The sequence below is a fragment of the Trematomus bernacchii genome, unplaced genomic scaffold (assembly GCF_902827165.1).
Source record: "Trematomus bernacchii unplaced genomic scaffold, fTreBer1.1, whole genome shotgun sequence".
NCBI classification, from domain to species: Eukaryota; Metazoa; Chordata; class Actinopteri; order Perciformes; family Nototheniidae; genus Trematomus; species Trematomus bernacchii.
Window position 1 is genome coordinate 7,124,890 of NW_022987547.1, and position 17,094 is coordinate 7,141,983.

A 17,094-nucleotide genomic window follows, 5' to 3' on the forward strand; every position below is an offset into this window, starting at 1 on the left:
GCATTTTTGTGTCAGACCCCTAATAAACCAGCCAAAACATGCGAGTTACAGCTTAAATCTTTATCTACTCGAGGAAAAAGGGATTAATGGAGTTAGTGTGAAAGATGAGCTGCTTGGTTTTATTCAAGGATACGCAGAATCATATGTGATTTAATAAGAAATAAAGAGGAGGGGACATGGAAAACGGGTAGAGTGAGCCAGGTCACGAGCTGATTTGATCAAAGTAAACATGTCAGGATGTGTGTACGTAAATGGAGATAGATAAGTCTGTAAATCAATGCTGTGTCAGCTGCTGCGCTTCATAATGTCTCTGTAGAGCTGATCAGCTGTGACGTCTGTGATTGCTGTTGTTCGTACGCCAAAGAAGATGTGCCACTGGCCGAGTTCAGTTCAAGTTAAACATATTTGTGTGTAGATCGAGAAGTAAGCTGGATTTGATCATTCCCTCTGCAGAAAACTATGATCCAAGTCATGCAGCTAAACAGGCTAGATATGTTATTTGTAATCTTATATCTAAAACTTGTTGATCTTTTTTTAGAGAATACTATACTATGCAATTATTTTGGTTACGATGATTGAGATGGTTTTAGGAATATAACTTTTGTTCTTACCCAGTCGATCATATAGTTACAACTGAAACCTGAAAACAGAAATAAAAGTATTATAAGACAAAAACACTTTTAAGTGGCACCATTGGTCTTAGCTCACCTATGCTCTTAAATAGGAAGGTATCATTGAATGTTTTAAACCGCCTCTTCACTGTGTGCAGAAGGATGTTTTATAGTGTTATTATAAATACTCCTGCCTGATCTTGATGGCATCATATTTTGTATTTATAGTTTTTGTTCTTAAATCTGAATGCTTTTGTTTCTCGCAGTTTTCTCAGACACGCCTCCATGAGCTCACTCGCCACAGGACTGCACACAACTTAGGAAAGCACATGGAAAATATATATCAAGATGTACTTTTTTAAGATCTGATTGGAATAAGACTCTTGGCTTGTTGCAACATTTCAAACTCTGTATATCAAGTTCCATTCTTCGAGCTCTAAGCACATTTGCCCAAAATGGAAAAGTGTTTTTCCAAACTGTTGTAAATAAAGAGAATCATTTTACGATATTCATCCTACTGTTAATCCATCCACCTTCTAGCTGTTTGCTCATTTCCTGCAGTGCCAGCCAGGAAAGCAGAACAGCCCAGATGGGCTTTTCTCTGCAAATTCCTCCAGTCTTTCCCAAAGTAACTTGTGGTGACCAGAATATGCTTGCATGCAGCTGTCCGGGGGGTCTTTACCAGGTAAGAAAAAGTCAGTGCTTTCTCCCTTAATGAATGTGGACAGAGCCCCAAATGTGTTTCTGAAAGCTAACAAACTCAACATTTAGAAAATCTCTTTTAAGAAAAACGTTACTTAAAGTGAATTCATTTATCTTTATGTATTTAAAAACTATGTTTACTTGCTCTAAGTGTATGAGTATTGACACCTTCTGCTGTGTATACACTGAAAAACGAATACAATGTATCCATCAGAACATCTGAAACATACTAATAAAAGGTTAAACCTAACAAATCCCGTGAATCCATTGAAATCATAAATCGATATACATGTGATGTGATTGTGATTTAATGGATTTTCATTTACAAAATATACATTTTCCAAAACAGCACTTGCCAAACAAACTTGCATGTTTAAAACACATGACACAGTTACTGAGCCACCGGATATCCTGCTGCTAATACTCTTCTTTTTTTTAAATCTCCACTGCATTAAGTAGTGATGGGAATTACGGCTCTTTGAAGGGAGCCAGATCTTATGGCTCCGTTCCTTTCCGAGAGCCGTTCAAAAGAGCCATTCAAAAGAGAAATAATCACCAGGATAATGATTGACTGTATTGCCAGAAATCTACTTTTACTCACAGAAAATGTATAACTTGCTGCATCTCTCAGCCAGCCAAACTACTACTCAAGCAGCGTTATGCCATCATGTATGGCAAATTGGCATTCAGGAAAGCAAGTTCCTTTAAAAGGCGAGTGGATTTATTGCAGGCAGTGAACCAACGATAAAAAGAACGGCTCTCACCAAGTAGGACTCGGTTCCCTTCGTTCGTACCAAAGAGCCGTTCAAAAGAATCGGATCGTTCGCGAACGTCACATCACTAGCATTAAGCAGTGAACAAAGATTTGCATCAAGCAAAGAGTAAAATGTGCGTTTATACAACTCCAGAGCGTATCGCAATTCTTGTCAGATTTGATATTTGGAAGAAATGTTTCTTAAGATATGAATACATTGCTTAGCTCCATTAGCATTTAATAGCCAAAGCTGTGCTCGCTACACTATTTACTTTCTAGACTTAAAAATTCAAGTCATAGTTCTTGGCACATCAAGCATGAGCTGCTTGTGGAGGAAAACTGATGTTCAATTATCAGCTGCAGCCTCGAAAAGGCAACATTTAAAAGTCACTCTGACAGTGAGAAGACGATCCTTCTCAACATTTCGTTTTTTAATCATCATCATCATCATCATCATGATTGGGGCGTGGAGGAGGCCGTGAGGGAGGAGGCGCTCTGCACGGGGCGGGACCCTGAGGAGGGGGCGGTAGGGAGCCGGTTGGGGACGGGGGTGCAGAGACTGAGCTCAAGTTAGAAGGAGGCAGGGCTCTGTTGGGAGGGGGGGTGTACGGAGGAAGGGTGGTGAAGTCCGGGGGAGGAGTGGACGGCAGAGGGGGGAGCGTTGAAGTGGGCGAAGGGGGCAAGAAGGTGTGGCTGCCCTCTGACGGACGACGCTGGTAGCTGTGGGGCAAAGTGTAGACGGGCGTGGAGGGGTGGTTGTAGATGGGATAGTGAGAAACAGGGTAGGGTTTACTCCGGGTGAAGTTTATGCACTTGCCCTGTAATGAAGAGAAATAAAAAGTAATTTCAGGTCATTGTGGAAAGAAAGGAAAAGACAACAATCTGCAGATATTCCATAAATCTGAATCTAAATCTGCTGTGGCACATTGGCAGGCTTGGAAGGGTACAGCTTTCAACTAACGGAAAGAGGAAATTCCTCTGTTATTGAGTGTCATGGAAGAAAATAGTATTCCTGCCAGCCCAGTCGAGCAGAAGCTGGGAGTGGAGCAGGATCTACTCCAAATGACTTCTCCAGACACAAGTCTTCCTGCAGAAACAATGCTGCGGTTGTTTTTTCCTTTGTCTACTCACTATGCCTCCTGAGGGTTTAGCTTGAAGTCAGTTTGAAGGAGCTTTGACTTTTGAGTCTTTAATGTCATGCAGATGAAACATCATCTCGTTTTTTTACTTTGCTCTTTGATCCTTCGCTCCAAACTTCTTTTGTTCCTCATTTCCAGAGGTCAGGAATTTGAGATCTGGCAAATCTTTACACGTCTGCCTGCCAAAAACCTGAAATATCTGGTTAACTATCATTTGTACTGCTTTGCTTTTTAGTTCATGCGTTCTTGTCTTAACAGAAGTGATGCTGTTTTTCATTAAGAGAGGAAGAATCATAGCATATTTTCCTTTCTTCTGTTATCTCTGGCGTGTCTCTCACCTTGTCTCCAGGATGAGGTCTCATCACAGACACTCTGTCATAGCCTTTTCTCAGAAATACATACAAAGCGTCCAGTTTGCCCTGGAGGAAGATTAGCACAGATGATAGTACAAATATTAAACAGCAGATCATACAAGTGACCTCTGATAACAAACAGATTATCAACATTATATGTGTGTGTAGTGTCCCGCAGTGCAGCGTTTGTTTTTGTTTTCTCTGCCAGACGGCATCTGCTCCACTTTTTGCTCCAGATGTCTTTCTTTTGATTCTTGCATAGGAAGCTTTATGGTAGAGCGATAGATAAACAAAGAAAGTATTTTTGCTGGAAATAACAGCCGTGCAACAGATTCCATAATAATGGGTCAGCTCGGTTCATGTCTGGTTCTTATTACCATCCATCCAGCTGACTAATATGCTAGGGAACACATTTTTATTAACTATTTCCTGGTCACACATCTTCCCCAGGAACACTAAAACTAATACTTTTAGATAATGATGGATGGACGTCATTGTCAGGAAGAGGTCTTTATGTTTCGAAACATCTGGAATTTACATCATACTGTAGTATATTACATATGTTAACGTTATGTGATCCACAACACACACCACAACACAGACTATATCACCCCTTGCTGCTAAATACCAATCAACTATGTGCAATATGTGCTATATGTGCAATATATATATGCCGTTAATAACTGTGTAATTTATACCTGGCTGCTAAATCCTTAGAACCGTTACAAGGTGTGTATTTTGCATTTTGTATTTTGTAAATTGTGTAACTTGCTGCAGTTAAATACCATCAAACTATGTGCTATATGTGCAATATATACATTATATACATATGCCATTAATAACTGTGTAATATATACCTGGCTGCTAAATCCTAAGAACTGTTACAGGATTTGTATTTTGAAAAGTACGTAACTTTTTTTTTTACTTTTTTTTTTTTAATTATATTTTTATTATATCATAACTTAGTACTTTTTTTTAACATATGTAACATTAAGCTGTCTGTGGCTCTTTCCTGCTGTAACGATGCAAATGTCCCCTCTGTGGGACTAATAAAGGTATTCTGATTCTGATCCATGCCATGGAAAACATTTTCCAACAGTTCTCTAACTGAGCAAACTGGGCTAGACCATGCTATGTGGATAACAACTCTCAAACTAAAACAACCTAAGATAAGATTTTTTTGTCAATTTAAGTATATTTAATAAAACAATAAAGTTCAAACTAAATAACTTTAGCACCTTTATTGGAGAGTACCACTTCTGTGGGCGGACTGATTTGTGCACGTGGTAGTAAGGCCGCGGTGGATCATACTCCTCCTCTGGCATCACAACTCGAGCATTTTTTGCTTTTTCCAGTTTAGCTCCTTCTTCAGTCGAGCCTTTATCTCCCCATCGGACCTGAATAAAATCAAAAGTTATCAGTGCTCTAATAAGACAAGCAAAAGACGTGTTTAAAATGAGTTGAGTTTGAAGTAGGAATACAGTCGATAATTGTATTAGTTTATATTAGCTTCAGAATAATAGACCGGCTACATTTTAGTTAGCTCCACCATTTGTCTTTACTGACATATCTCTAAAACTGTTTCAGGACATTTTCAGATTTTTTTTTGTTCCTAGACAATAAGTCCATCTCACTTTAGAGATCTACTGACCTTTATTCCAGTCCAGTGCATATGAGCTTGACATTTTTGGTTTCTGGAAAAGTGTCTCAAACAACTATTGGATGGATAGTTGTTGTTTGTTAAACTTTCCTCTTGCGCCATGGACTGGTTAAATGTTTGTGTCCCACACTTAGTTGTATGACTGAATATCCTACCTTTAATGATGACATGCAATCAGCCCCAGCTGTACTTTGCTGCATTTGCATTTAGTCTACTCTAAATAGTGAATGTTAGCATGCTAAATACTGTAGCAGCTAAAATAAGCATGTTAGCATTGTCTTTCTGAGTATGTTAGCATAACTATAGCATTTAGCTCAAAACACAGCTGTGCCTAAACACAGCGCTTAGACCGTAGACTTAGAGAAGCCTAGTCTTGTTGTTACATTGAATATTTTGAGATAATAAGAACATTTTATTTACATCAGCTGAAAAAAGGCATCTGGACCATTTGTATGCCAGTGCATGCAATGATTTCAACAGTTGTAAATGATGTCAATCTTATAGCTACAACGTGCTGCTTTATTTCTACATATGAAAATGACTCTTTTCTTGCACATCCACATAAAGATGAATTAAACCCAGTCCTCAGAAGTTGGCTCATTTGCCTCAAAATGTTATTGCATTGCAGTTTATGTCCCAAAGTTTGGGATTTTTTCCTATGCCCCTGAGAGAGCAGCATTTACTTTTAGACCTATTTCCTAGCTTAAAAACTACATATTCAGCATAAGAACCAATGCTAACGATAATCTTCCTTCCCACATGTAAAGAACGTTTCACTAAAAGCAGATTTGTTATGTTTCTTTTATAATTAACTGAATGCTCAGAGAACAACTAAAAAAGCCAAAGTAAAGATGAAGAAAGATCCATCACACCAGGATTGAAACCAGTCCTGTCAAAGCAACCTTGGAAGATCATTATTCAGATTTACTCCCTTGCAGCTGCCACAGAAAAGCCATGAAAGTTTAAACCTGGCAGAAAAAGCACTTAAATGAGGTTGTGCATATTTTCCATTGCTCTGTTTGGAAGTGGTGCCGCTTCAAGTTCACAGCACAGAGTCCTCAGGCTGCACTGACAGTCTGTAAAGCATTTCACACCAAGAGAGTGACCCCCTTTCTCCTAGACACAGACACATATCGTGACCTTGGGACGTATGTACTTTGTGATTATTTCTCAGAATCTATCAGGTAGCTCAGATGTCTGACTGCCTCTTACTATTTCACTAGAAATCTCCAGACATTATGATTTCTTCCTTTCCACACACAATTGAAAGCATTCTTGCCTTTTACCATCTCAAGTTGCAAAATCCAAGCCTTTCCACAAGATTCCTCTAATAGGCACCTTTACTTCTCCTGAGCAGACTGCTGGAAGCCAAAGAAACTTGCCTGTTTCTGTAACAACCACGAACAAATCATTCAAGCTCGCTAGAAGAGTACACATCCTGGCATTTGGTAAATCTGTCGTCTCTGCAGTTTACGGGCCAGATCTTGGCCTCAACTTGACTCTCACTGGCTCTCCAAAGAATCACAACAAAGTGACTCAGCCGCTTCCAGCATGGACTTGCATACTCATCTCTTTTAAGGAATTACTCTTTTCCTGTTCCACTTTGTATTGCCTCTGTCTTTGATTGATCTTTTTTCAAAGTAAGCAGGAGCTAGAATCATGGCTGCCACATGTTTCTTCTATGAACCTGGAGCTAGCTGACTGATGCAGATATGCAGTGGATTTCATTCTTATATTTATAAAAAATCATATTTAATTTTGCAAAGGAGCAGAATTGACTAATTCAGCATCTATAAGCATAATTTGCTGGTTTGATGTTAGATAAGAATGACCTCTTCTGATTATAGCAGCTTTGGAACAGGCTGCAAACATTTAGCAATATTAGTATTCTATTTTGTGAATCTAAGTCTGTTAAAGTTAACACAAAGTTAAACACTAAGTTTAACGACATAATAAAGTATTTTCTATCTGGGTTTCCTTATACCTCCATTCTTTTGATGCCTCCGACTCCACGTCCTCCGTAGTACGAGGCGTCCACTGTGGGCCACCTCTTCTTGGGAAAACCATCCTCGTCATCCTTTAAAAAATAAATCAAAGAAGCAAAACCATTAGACTTTGCGAGACAAACAAGGCAATAATTACTGTTGTGAAATTAAAAAGGGTGCAGAAAGGTGAGAAAAATGATTAAGCACTTACGGAGCTGTCCTCTATTACTGGAGGAGGCGGCTCGTGAATGACCTGCAAACATGAAAGATACATATATAATGGTGTCTGACATAAACACACATTTTTATGTTGTTCATCCACAAGATCCAAGATGGCTGCCGTACCACGGTGCAGCAGAGAGGCCAGAACCACCAGAGCAGGAGGACGATGAGCAGGAGCAGCAGGATGAGCAACGCTATGGCAACAAAGGTCCCATCAGACTATAGAGCAGGAAAAAGAGACAGGACATCACCAGGGTAAGATCATTTGACTGTACTGCATCAAACCAGTACACAACTTTCTAACCAACTTGTTGCTTTTCAAATACTGAAATACATAATTGTGTTGAAATGAAACTACTTTAACAAGTTTGCAACTGAGACTAGAAGAAAGAGTCATTTATGAAAGTGGTGGTAAAATAAATCAAGGTACTTGTACTTTACTGTACTTCAAGTATCTTTTGCAGCTTTATACTTTTACTCCACTGCATCTTACAAGAACATATTTTACTTTGAACCTACTACTTTATCAGAAGTTTGACAGCTTTTGTATCTTTACACTTTTTACCCATTCTCTCCAGATGTGTTTATTTGAATGTGTCTGATAAACTAATGGATAAAATATTCCTCTGTGGCTTAAGAAAATTATTCTTCAGACAAATAAACTATTTGACTATTTGGAGTATTATTATTTGGACCCAAAGCTCACAAGGATTGTGTAAGCCAAACATTAGTTTCCCAGGGTTTGCAGAGCACCCATGAGGCCATAAATCTGGGATGAACTTTGATTGAGACTTGATCTTTTCTAAACATTTCTCTCATTGATATACTCTCATGCTTGGTTGGTCTCGAGCCATTCTAGACAACTGTAACTATTTATTTGCTGGACTACCACAACTCAATAAATTCCCTCCAAATTGAACATGGGCTACGGTTCTTACAAAAACTATGACTATAATAAAATGGAAGATAAACGGAGTAAGAGCCTCAAGTTAATAAAGATGCTTACATGTGTGACAGGATGTTTCTTTAAAAAAAAAACTAACCCTAACCCTGAAAGAAACAACTAGACCCCTTACTCTAACCCTAACCCACGTTTTGTCATGCAATGTGTCAATATGAATAGTATGAGTCAGAACAAAGTGTAGACTGGAGTTGGAATATATCTATAAGCTTTGTGTGAGTTCAGCTTTGCTTTGAATTGCACTTACACATGTGACTGCAGTAATTGTGACGGAGCTTGATACGAAGCTCAGGCCATTATTCATGCTGACGTGGAGAGTGGCACATCTGTACAAATGGAAGTGGGAAAAACAGAGGAGCAATGATAATGTATTCAATGCGACCCAGTCATCCCCATCTGTAAACGCTTACAGTAATAACTTACGTTCCCTCTTTTTCCAGTACAGGAGCCGGGCACAAAAGGTAGGTATCTTTCACCACCAAAGGTCTTTTCACTGTGGAATAAACAATGTTATCATGCTGTAATGAACTTTACATACAAGGGTCAATTACAGATGATAACTGGTGAAAGAGAAAGTAGTGAAAGCTGCAAAGGAGAACTTTTGCTTGATTTTTCTCAGTCATGAAACTTCACTAAATTCTAGCCTCAAACTTCTTTTTTGTTATTCAATTCCTGGACTTCCTCCCCTTATGGAAAAAGTAGCAAATTAGGGCGGTTTGCGGTTTATTTACCCTGGCTGAGTGAGTGTCTGTGTGTGCAAAGACAGTGCTTCATGCCTGATCCACATTCCCCTCCAGACATCTGAGAAGCATTGAGCGTTATACCAGCTGATTCAAAGGAGGGCTAGATGGTGTTGATGGGTTTTTTTTAAGAGGAGGGCCGACAGGGATTTCAGTCATTGAGAGCTACTAAAAACTGCTCACCCCTCACCCATCCCCTGCTGAATGGTAAACAAAAACGACTTTGAACAGTGCTGTAAATGGCTGCTGATTAAAACTGCTGCTGTCTATATATATATAAATTGTATTCAAACACCCAATGTTGTGGTCTTGTCAGTCACTTCACAATATAATGTGGACAACGGAGGATGAGGTGAAAGTTTACTTACACATGTCTAAATTCTCCTAAAGTTATGTTGCCTTTTGACAGACTAACCATTTCCTCTTGTTTGCGGTAACAACTCCATATCAAACTATCACATTTGACATAATATGGCCTTGTATATTTTAAATTATGGACTTCTATGTGTGGTTTGGTATTTGTCTATTAACACACCAAGCAAGCAGACACAGCAACATTAGCATTCATATAGAAGTAAATCCAATGTGCACTCTCCATTTAGCTTGGTTTTGTATTTTTAGCTGCTTAATGCTCTGCTATGTTCACCAGATAGTCGCTAACTTTGTCTGTCTGCTGTTTGGGTCTGAACAGGTTGCACTGTGAGCCATAAAGCCGAAACAAAGAGCTGAAGGCTAAAAGAAAAAGACGCTAAAATGCTCTCTGAGGGGAGTGCAGCAGACTAATGGGAAGATTGGATGTAGGTTTGTCACTATGAGTTACTGCTTTCACATTACACTTTGTTATATATTAAGCATTTAAAAGTCACAAATAAAGACATCCTACAAAAAAGAATCCAGTGCATATACTTACTCAAAGTAACGGTGTCATTGATGCGGAAGCTGCAGAGTACTTTCTGTACGTCTCGGGTGTGAAGGAAACCATTTCCTTTTACTACCACTTCGAAAGATTCTGAAATGGGATTAAAGGGACCATATTTTATAATTATTTACTGTCATGTGTCCTTCCAAAAGGTTTTACATTGTGTATTTTTGAAAGGCCTATAGTCATAAATGTAACCTGGGGATATAAACTCTACATCATATGCTTGTATGTCTCTTTCAGTTGAATAATTATATCTAAATATGAGTTGTATAATGCAGAATCTTTTTTAATAAAATGTTTGTGTGTACCTCCTGCACAGATGCTGGACGGCTCTACAGCCAAGATCTCGATGCATGACCTCTTCAGGATCTGAAAGGGGACGTTTTTGTACAATAAGAGGAACTCAAGGTACAGTAGGTTCAATTTAGCAATTAAGTATTTAATCATATTTCTGTGACATAAAATTACCGAGTCGATGACTCCGTGTAGCGCCTCAAATCCGTCGTTCACCGGGAACACATGGTCCTTACTGTCAGCTATCGTTGAAAGCTGTCAATGTCGATTCAATGATTATAAGTTTGCATTGCTCAATTCATACATTAATAAACCGTTTTATTAGTTACCAGATTCATTTACCTGGGTTTCATTGAAGTCTTTAACCCCGACACAGTACACAGTGGCACCCAACTGGCGAGCTCTGCCTGCCTGAGACATTAAACAACACAGGTTTTTTTAATGATAGGTCATTTTGCAATTCTATTTGATGACTGAGTTGGTATTCATATGTTTATGAATCATTTGAGTGTGATAGAGAGTATTTAATGTTGTAGCACAGCCTGCCCAAGGACTGCAAATGATTCAAAGATTATTGATTGTTGTCCCTGTGTAATGAAGACTATATCTGAGTAAATGAACTTCAGTAGAAAGATGAAGGCTCAGTCAATCGGGCAGAAAGTGCAGGTTTCATTGCTCCTTATGGGCTGCAATTTGAACGTTTTTTCCACTCGTAGAAACGCCTCCTTCAGTTAAGTTATGCCTTTGACAGCTGCTGGAAAACATCTGTTGTGACATTGCAGAGTCATGTGGCCACAAGGGCAACAACCCTGGTTTTTACACACAGGATAATACAGCAAAGGCTTTCCTGACATATGAGGTTCAAATGTTTATTTATGCTTTCAAGTTTCTTATTTTTACATCATTTTTGAAGTGGGGAGAAATATAGGTGATATAATGCATAATCACATGATGGTAAAAAAGTCCCAATTTGCAATATTATTACTGTCTTTTTGAAAAAAAAGGATCAATTTGAGGATATATTCATTCTCTATTGAACATTGACTGTTAAACTGCACTAAAGCAATGTTTAAGTAATGCTAACACCCTGCATTTAGTTTTAATCCCTATCTGGTTTTCATGTCACCTCTCTTTGTGCGAGGTCAAACTGATTTTCCCTCAGTTCACCGTCCGTCAGGGCGATGATCACACTGGCTGTCCGGTAACCTAAAAGCCAGAAACAGAGAGGAAATGGCGGTTTAAATAATGACACAAAATCCGTCTCATCAAATATTATAAAATAACTGTCATTTGATGGAAAGCGCAGCTGTGATTCGGTTGTTATTCTTGATTATTCTAACACATGTTTGAATTGAGTTGTGATGAATGGATTAAATATACTTATTACTACTAGAAGTCATGATTAAGTGCTTGGAAAGGAACGTTTTTTACTCACCATCTCCGGTCCCGTAGTAAATTTGCTCGCTGGCCTAAAAGAGAAGTTTAGAGGCGTCAGTGGCAATATATTTAAATTGGTCTCATTTAAAACGAGTTAGATGCCATCCTGTTGGGCAAGCAGGATCTGCTTCTCATTTATTTAACAGATGTCTTACTCTTTGAAAACCTTTGTCCATGAAGGTGTCTCCACCAGGATGCACATTGTTGAGCTCCTCCAGCCCGGCCCGGATCTGCTCTCTGATCATTGAGTATATGTTATTTCAAATTCAAGGAGATAGCACAAATTGCATTTAACTAAGCAAAGGAAAATACAACTGATACATTCAATCTTTAAGACATTTGCATGAGGCTGTGTGTGTGTGCACCTGTCTTCTGTCAGTGCCATGAGAGTCCTTCCTTCTGTTGAAAACACAATGAAAGACATCCGCAGCTGAGGACTAGAAGAAAAAAAAACAGCAAGAGACGACTGTCATGTTTTACAATATATTGTTTCTCTTTCAAATCTGACGTTTCTGCTTGGACTTACCTGATGAACTTGTGAGCCAGGTGGTCAACAAAGTAATAAATCTCATTCCAGTGTTGTTGCACACTGCCAGACCTGAGAAAGGGTCAAAGAATACAACTTGCTTATAGAAATTCATAAAGGTAGCTGTCCTTAATGCCATATAGTTTCCAGAGGTGGGAAGTAGTGGAGTATAAATACTTCGTTACTGTACCTAAGTACATTTTTCTGGTATCAGTACTTTACTCCACTCCTTATTTTTCTGACGACTTTTTACTTTTACTTCTTACATGTTGAACACAAATACCTGTACTTTCTACTTCTTACATTTTCAAAACAGGCTGGTTACTTTAGTTTGAATCTGTGTTTGGTGGCGTGATCATTATTATTTAGAGTCATTGCGTGCCTATTGATTTGAACACGATCCGTGTATCCATCATTTCCTGGTCTTCTCTAAAGAAGAGGGACCAATGAAAACGTTGTAATTTTGCCGTTGTTCAGCATGGAAACATTCATTAGCTAACAATGACATTATTGTTCTATTAATATAAAGGGAGGTCAGTTACTCTTTAAAACAGCTGCTAGTTATGGGTACTTTTTACTTAAGTACATTTCAAAGCCCATACTTCTTTACTTTTACTTGAGTAAAGAAGTTTAGTCAGTACTTCTACTTTTACCAGAGTATTTTTAAACACAAGTATCTGTACTTACTTGAGTAAAGGATGTGTGTACTTGCCATATCTGATAGTTTCTATATTTCTCAGTCATGTGGTAGTATAGGCAGCACTTGGTCATAAGTTGTTATGAGATAAAAAAATATAGAAAACACTTCTTCTTCTTCCATTTGCTTGTTTTCTCAGAACTACTGTTAAAAGCCCAAATATATTTAGTTTACTATCTTTTAAGACAAGGAAAAGCAGGACATTTTCACATTTGAGAGGCAGTTACAGCTAATTGTTTTGCATTTTTTGGTTAAGTAAATTATAATCCATTGTCTGAATTGTTGCGCAAAAGAGTTGCACATTTAATGTTCCTTTTAGTTTTAAAGGGGACCTATCATGCAAAATGCACTTTTGTACGTCTTTTATACATGAATATGTGTCCCCGGTGTTCCAGGGAACTCACCAAGTGTCAGAAAACACAACCCTCTCTATTTTCCTCCATACCCAAATCTCTAAAAACGGGGCTGCAACGGATCTGATAAAAACTGATCCAGATTTGAACATTTCTCTGACGTCAGGACGGAGGAGCTCCGCCTATATGGCCAACTCTCCACCTATCAGGGGAATGAGAGGTTGCCGTGGCATGGTAACAGCATGGTAACAGCATGGTAACAGCATGGTAACAGCATGGTAACATGACGCTCGTAACTCGGCCCCCTCCTTTGCAGGGGAGCGTGGTCAGCTGCAGCGCATGCAAAGACAGGGTGGAGGAGAGCAAAATAGAGCAAAATGAGGCATGGCTAAAATGCATGATATGTTTGGTATTTTGAAAAAGAAAACGTATAAATATACCTTATATAGGTATGGCCCTACAATATATTATTCAAATATAGCATGATAGGTCCACTTTAAGTTGAATGATTTACTATGCTGTAGCTGCTTTGTTATAATATATTTGTTTATCTTGTTGTTGGTAATGTATGCATTAGCTCATCTGCAGTATGTTTTTATCATTGTGAAACGTCACACAGAGAAGCCGTGAGTTTTAAGCTTTTGTATTTTCTTATAAGTGCTGATGCTTCACTTTTTCCCCATGTGGTTTCACTGCTTCTTTGCATAACAAACAATGAGAAGTGCCACGTCAATTTTCAAATGAGCTGAACTTAATGTCAAGTCCCGATTTTAAAATATGTTGCGGACTCAAGTAACAATAAGAAGAAGACACTTTTAAACGGAAGTCAGCCATTAAAGAGAATTACGAGACACATATGTAAAACGTCTTCTCATTCTGCACTGCTTCTCTTCTTCTCCCTCTTTGTTATGTTTTCATTTATCCTGTGATGTGAGTCCCAGTGCAGATGTGCCGCCAACAACTTGGGATCTCTGGAACATCTGGCTCTAATGGAGAAAGGGTTCTGCAGACTGAAGCAGAGCTGGACTCAATGTGGAATCCTGTCGGTGAAACGTGGCCGAGCTTCAGAAAGTACCAATGGAAAAAGTTATTTCTGATTTATAGTGTTATCTCCTGCATTTATTTCATTGGGTATTTATTTGCCACAGGGTCTGATTTGTTATATATATATTGTTTTTGATATTTCTAATGAATCAGGATTCCCTGCAGGGCACTTTATCATTGAAGTGAAAGCATCAGCACTTTGTAAAGTCTTCATCACTGTGTAAAGTTTGTATTTTCCATCCAGGACGACATTACTATGACCTGGCAACTAAACATCAACACACTGACACATGACTGGAAATGACCTGTTGAGGAGCGGAGTTTCACACTGGCTTCAGTTTCATGGAAAGGGTTACCTAGCCCTCGTGTCAGCACTCACAGGGTTCTAGAGATCTGTTCCTTTGTTATGAGATATATACAGAGTGTTAGGCCAAATGTGCCTACCGTTTTCTGATTGTACGTGAGGATGTGTTGCTTTTCTTTGTTTTTTATGGTTTTAAACTGATTATCTTTAAGTTTTTAACTGTTGGAAGAACAATGGAAGACATTTTCATGGAGCCACCTGAGACTCTGGGAGGATGAGACGCATTTTTTATTATTTCTCTGACATTTTATAAACCGAATTACTAATCGATTGATCCAGAAGCCATTTACACGATGATACTTGCATCTGGTGGTTATCAGTTAGTCTATATATTTTGAGAATGTCCCTATCAAATTAGCCATATATAAATAAAGCAATCTGCAGATCAACAATGAGAATATTTGTTGCAAATTGGAGCTGCTGGAGGTTATGGTTGATGCCCTAAACATCCTTTACCACAAGAAATCCTCAGATCTGGAGTGTTTCACTCTTCTGCCTTTTTATTTAACCTTTAGTAAACTTGTTATCCGAAAGTGGACATTTCACAATAAACATCCACATGTGCCAGCTGTGTTGACAGAACTGAGCTTTGTTTTGGCACTCCAAGTCACACACATTATTCTTTATGTCTGTCCCCAGCACAAAACCAGTCGTATTTTCACTTGACTTAAAGCTGCTTGTCATTTCAAATCTTCTTACTATACTACAGTAGCTCCTATTTGTCATGCAGGTAGCCCATTAATGCCTCGTGTTTGCACCTGTGTCTTCAGAACAATCTCAGATGAGTCATGCACTGATCATTCAAAGTTTAATAAAGTAGCACTCACTTGTCCAAAACAAAGTAGAGGTCAAACCCTCCGTAGCAGGACGAGCCGGCCTCCCTCCTGCCTTGGCTCTGCCCTGTGCTGCTGACCACCAGGACCACCACCAGCATGCCCAGTTCCACACCGAGCAGGACCTGCCTGCACCAGCACTGGGACATCACCCCGGGTTCAAGAAAAGGCACCAGCTCAGCCAAAAAGAAGGTAAATAGTCTCCGATTGGAAATGTTGGTCCACTTTCCCTCTCACGCCACACTCATGCAGTCAGCCATGCTGCACATGCATTAAAGTCCTCTCTGGATCAGCGTCCCATCTCCTCAGCAGCAGATGTGTGCTGGCAGAGTAGGAGTGGAGCTACTGGGACTCAAGACTTCAGCTCGCTCTCTCTCCACGCTCAATCTTTTTAACACATGCTGCCATGAGTTCACATAAAAAACGTTTTAAACTGTTTTTTTTTGTTGTTTTTTTTAGCAGCTTTTACCAGACATTTGTTCTTGCAATTATCAGCAATTAACACAAATGTGCATGCACTTTTTTTGCAGATTTACTCAATTCATTACCTACCCATCAGTGCCACTTAGTGGTGGGAGAGGTACTCAGATGTTTGACTTGGGCGAGTAAGAGTAATTAGTTACTTTTTATCTTTAGTGGTAAACGAATCGAATGCACTATAAAAATCATTGTCGTTAAATATGAAATATCTTCAGTTTAGTCAACTGTATTAAAGGTAAGAACTTAACGTAAACACTGGAATAATTACATGTGCTGTCTCTCCTGAAGTAGTTTTGTTTTTTAAAGTGTCTCTACCTTAATTGTAGCTCCCAGCTCTCAAAATACAGGCTATTTTGAGAGCTGGGTATTGCATCAACCTTCAAAAGAATCAATTAAAAACTAAACTGAAGTGACAGTAGCTGGGCCTTTCACCAAAATGTAAAAAATTAAATATGGCAGTAGTCCTTTCTGTCTTTGCCAACATAAACAGTTCATAGTAGAAACTGAATATGCATGGCACTGTGCAGTGGTAAAATAGCAAAAAACTGGAGTTATCTTCTAAAAGGTGATATAGTTAGGAGTCAATGTGACATCCACAGAGAGGGATGATATAAGGAGGACTTTAAAAACTCATCACACTCAGTAAGTGGTTCCCTACCTTTATTTTGCTCGCTTTTTTAAATCCGCTTAACACATTGTCTTAACACATTGTCTTAACAAAGTACAGTAGGTGTGTGTGGAGTGGACCCTGTCACCTGGAGGTGGTGTAAGGTCAAGAATGGTCAGAATAAACCTGTCTTGAGAAAGAGCCTGGGATATACAGTATGTTGTAATAAGTTAGCTTGTAGGTTTGCAGGAATTAAAAAAATGTTCAGTAAATACTTTTTGGCTGGACAATACATCTGCAATTTTGCTCCAAAATGATCCTCCAAATTAAGAAAGAAAGACAGACAGAAGAAAGAACATAAGAAGATAGAAAGAAAGAGGATTAAGTGCCATGAGAATCATTGTTAGGTT

The 17,094-nt window shown here is 38.8% G+C and overlaps 1 protein-coding gene and 1 long non-coding RNA gene across 2 annotated transcripts; one reads left to right on the forward strand and one right to left on the reverse strand.

Annotated features, from left to right (window-relative positions):
• Positions 1-897: 897 nt before the first annotated feature.
• LOC117476302 lies at positions 898-15,680 on the forward strand. The gene is made up of 5 exons (XR_004555265.1): positions 898-1,296; positions 7,530-7,681; positions 9,819-9,924; positions 10,369-10,457; positions 14,298-15,680. It is a non-coding gene; the product is annotated as an uncharacterized LOC117476302 (long non-coding RNA).
• Positions 1,606-16,103, reverse strand: LOC117476300 (anthrax toxin receptor 1-like). Its single transcript, XM_034122711.1, has 18 exons — positions 15,592-16,103; positions 12,307-12,378; positions 12,146-12,217; positions 11,936-12,017; positions 11,779-11,812; positions 11,470-11,549; positions 10,686-10,754; positions 10,518-10,598; positions 10,358-10,418; positions 10,038-10,136; positions 8,811-8,880; positions 8,635-8,713; positions 7,550-7,645; positions 7,416-7,457; positions 7,204-7,296; positions 4,798-4,956; positions 3,545-3,625; positions 1,606-2,885 (listed from the first exon to the last, which is right to left on the reverse strand). Exons 1-18 carry the CDS (start codon positions 15,744-15,746, stop codon positions 2,499-2,501), a joined length of 1,812 nt encoding a protein of 603 aa, XP_033978602.1. The 5' UTR covers positions 15,747-16,103; the 3' UTR covers positions 1,606-2,498.
• Positions 16,104-17,094: the final 991 nt, after the last annotated feature.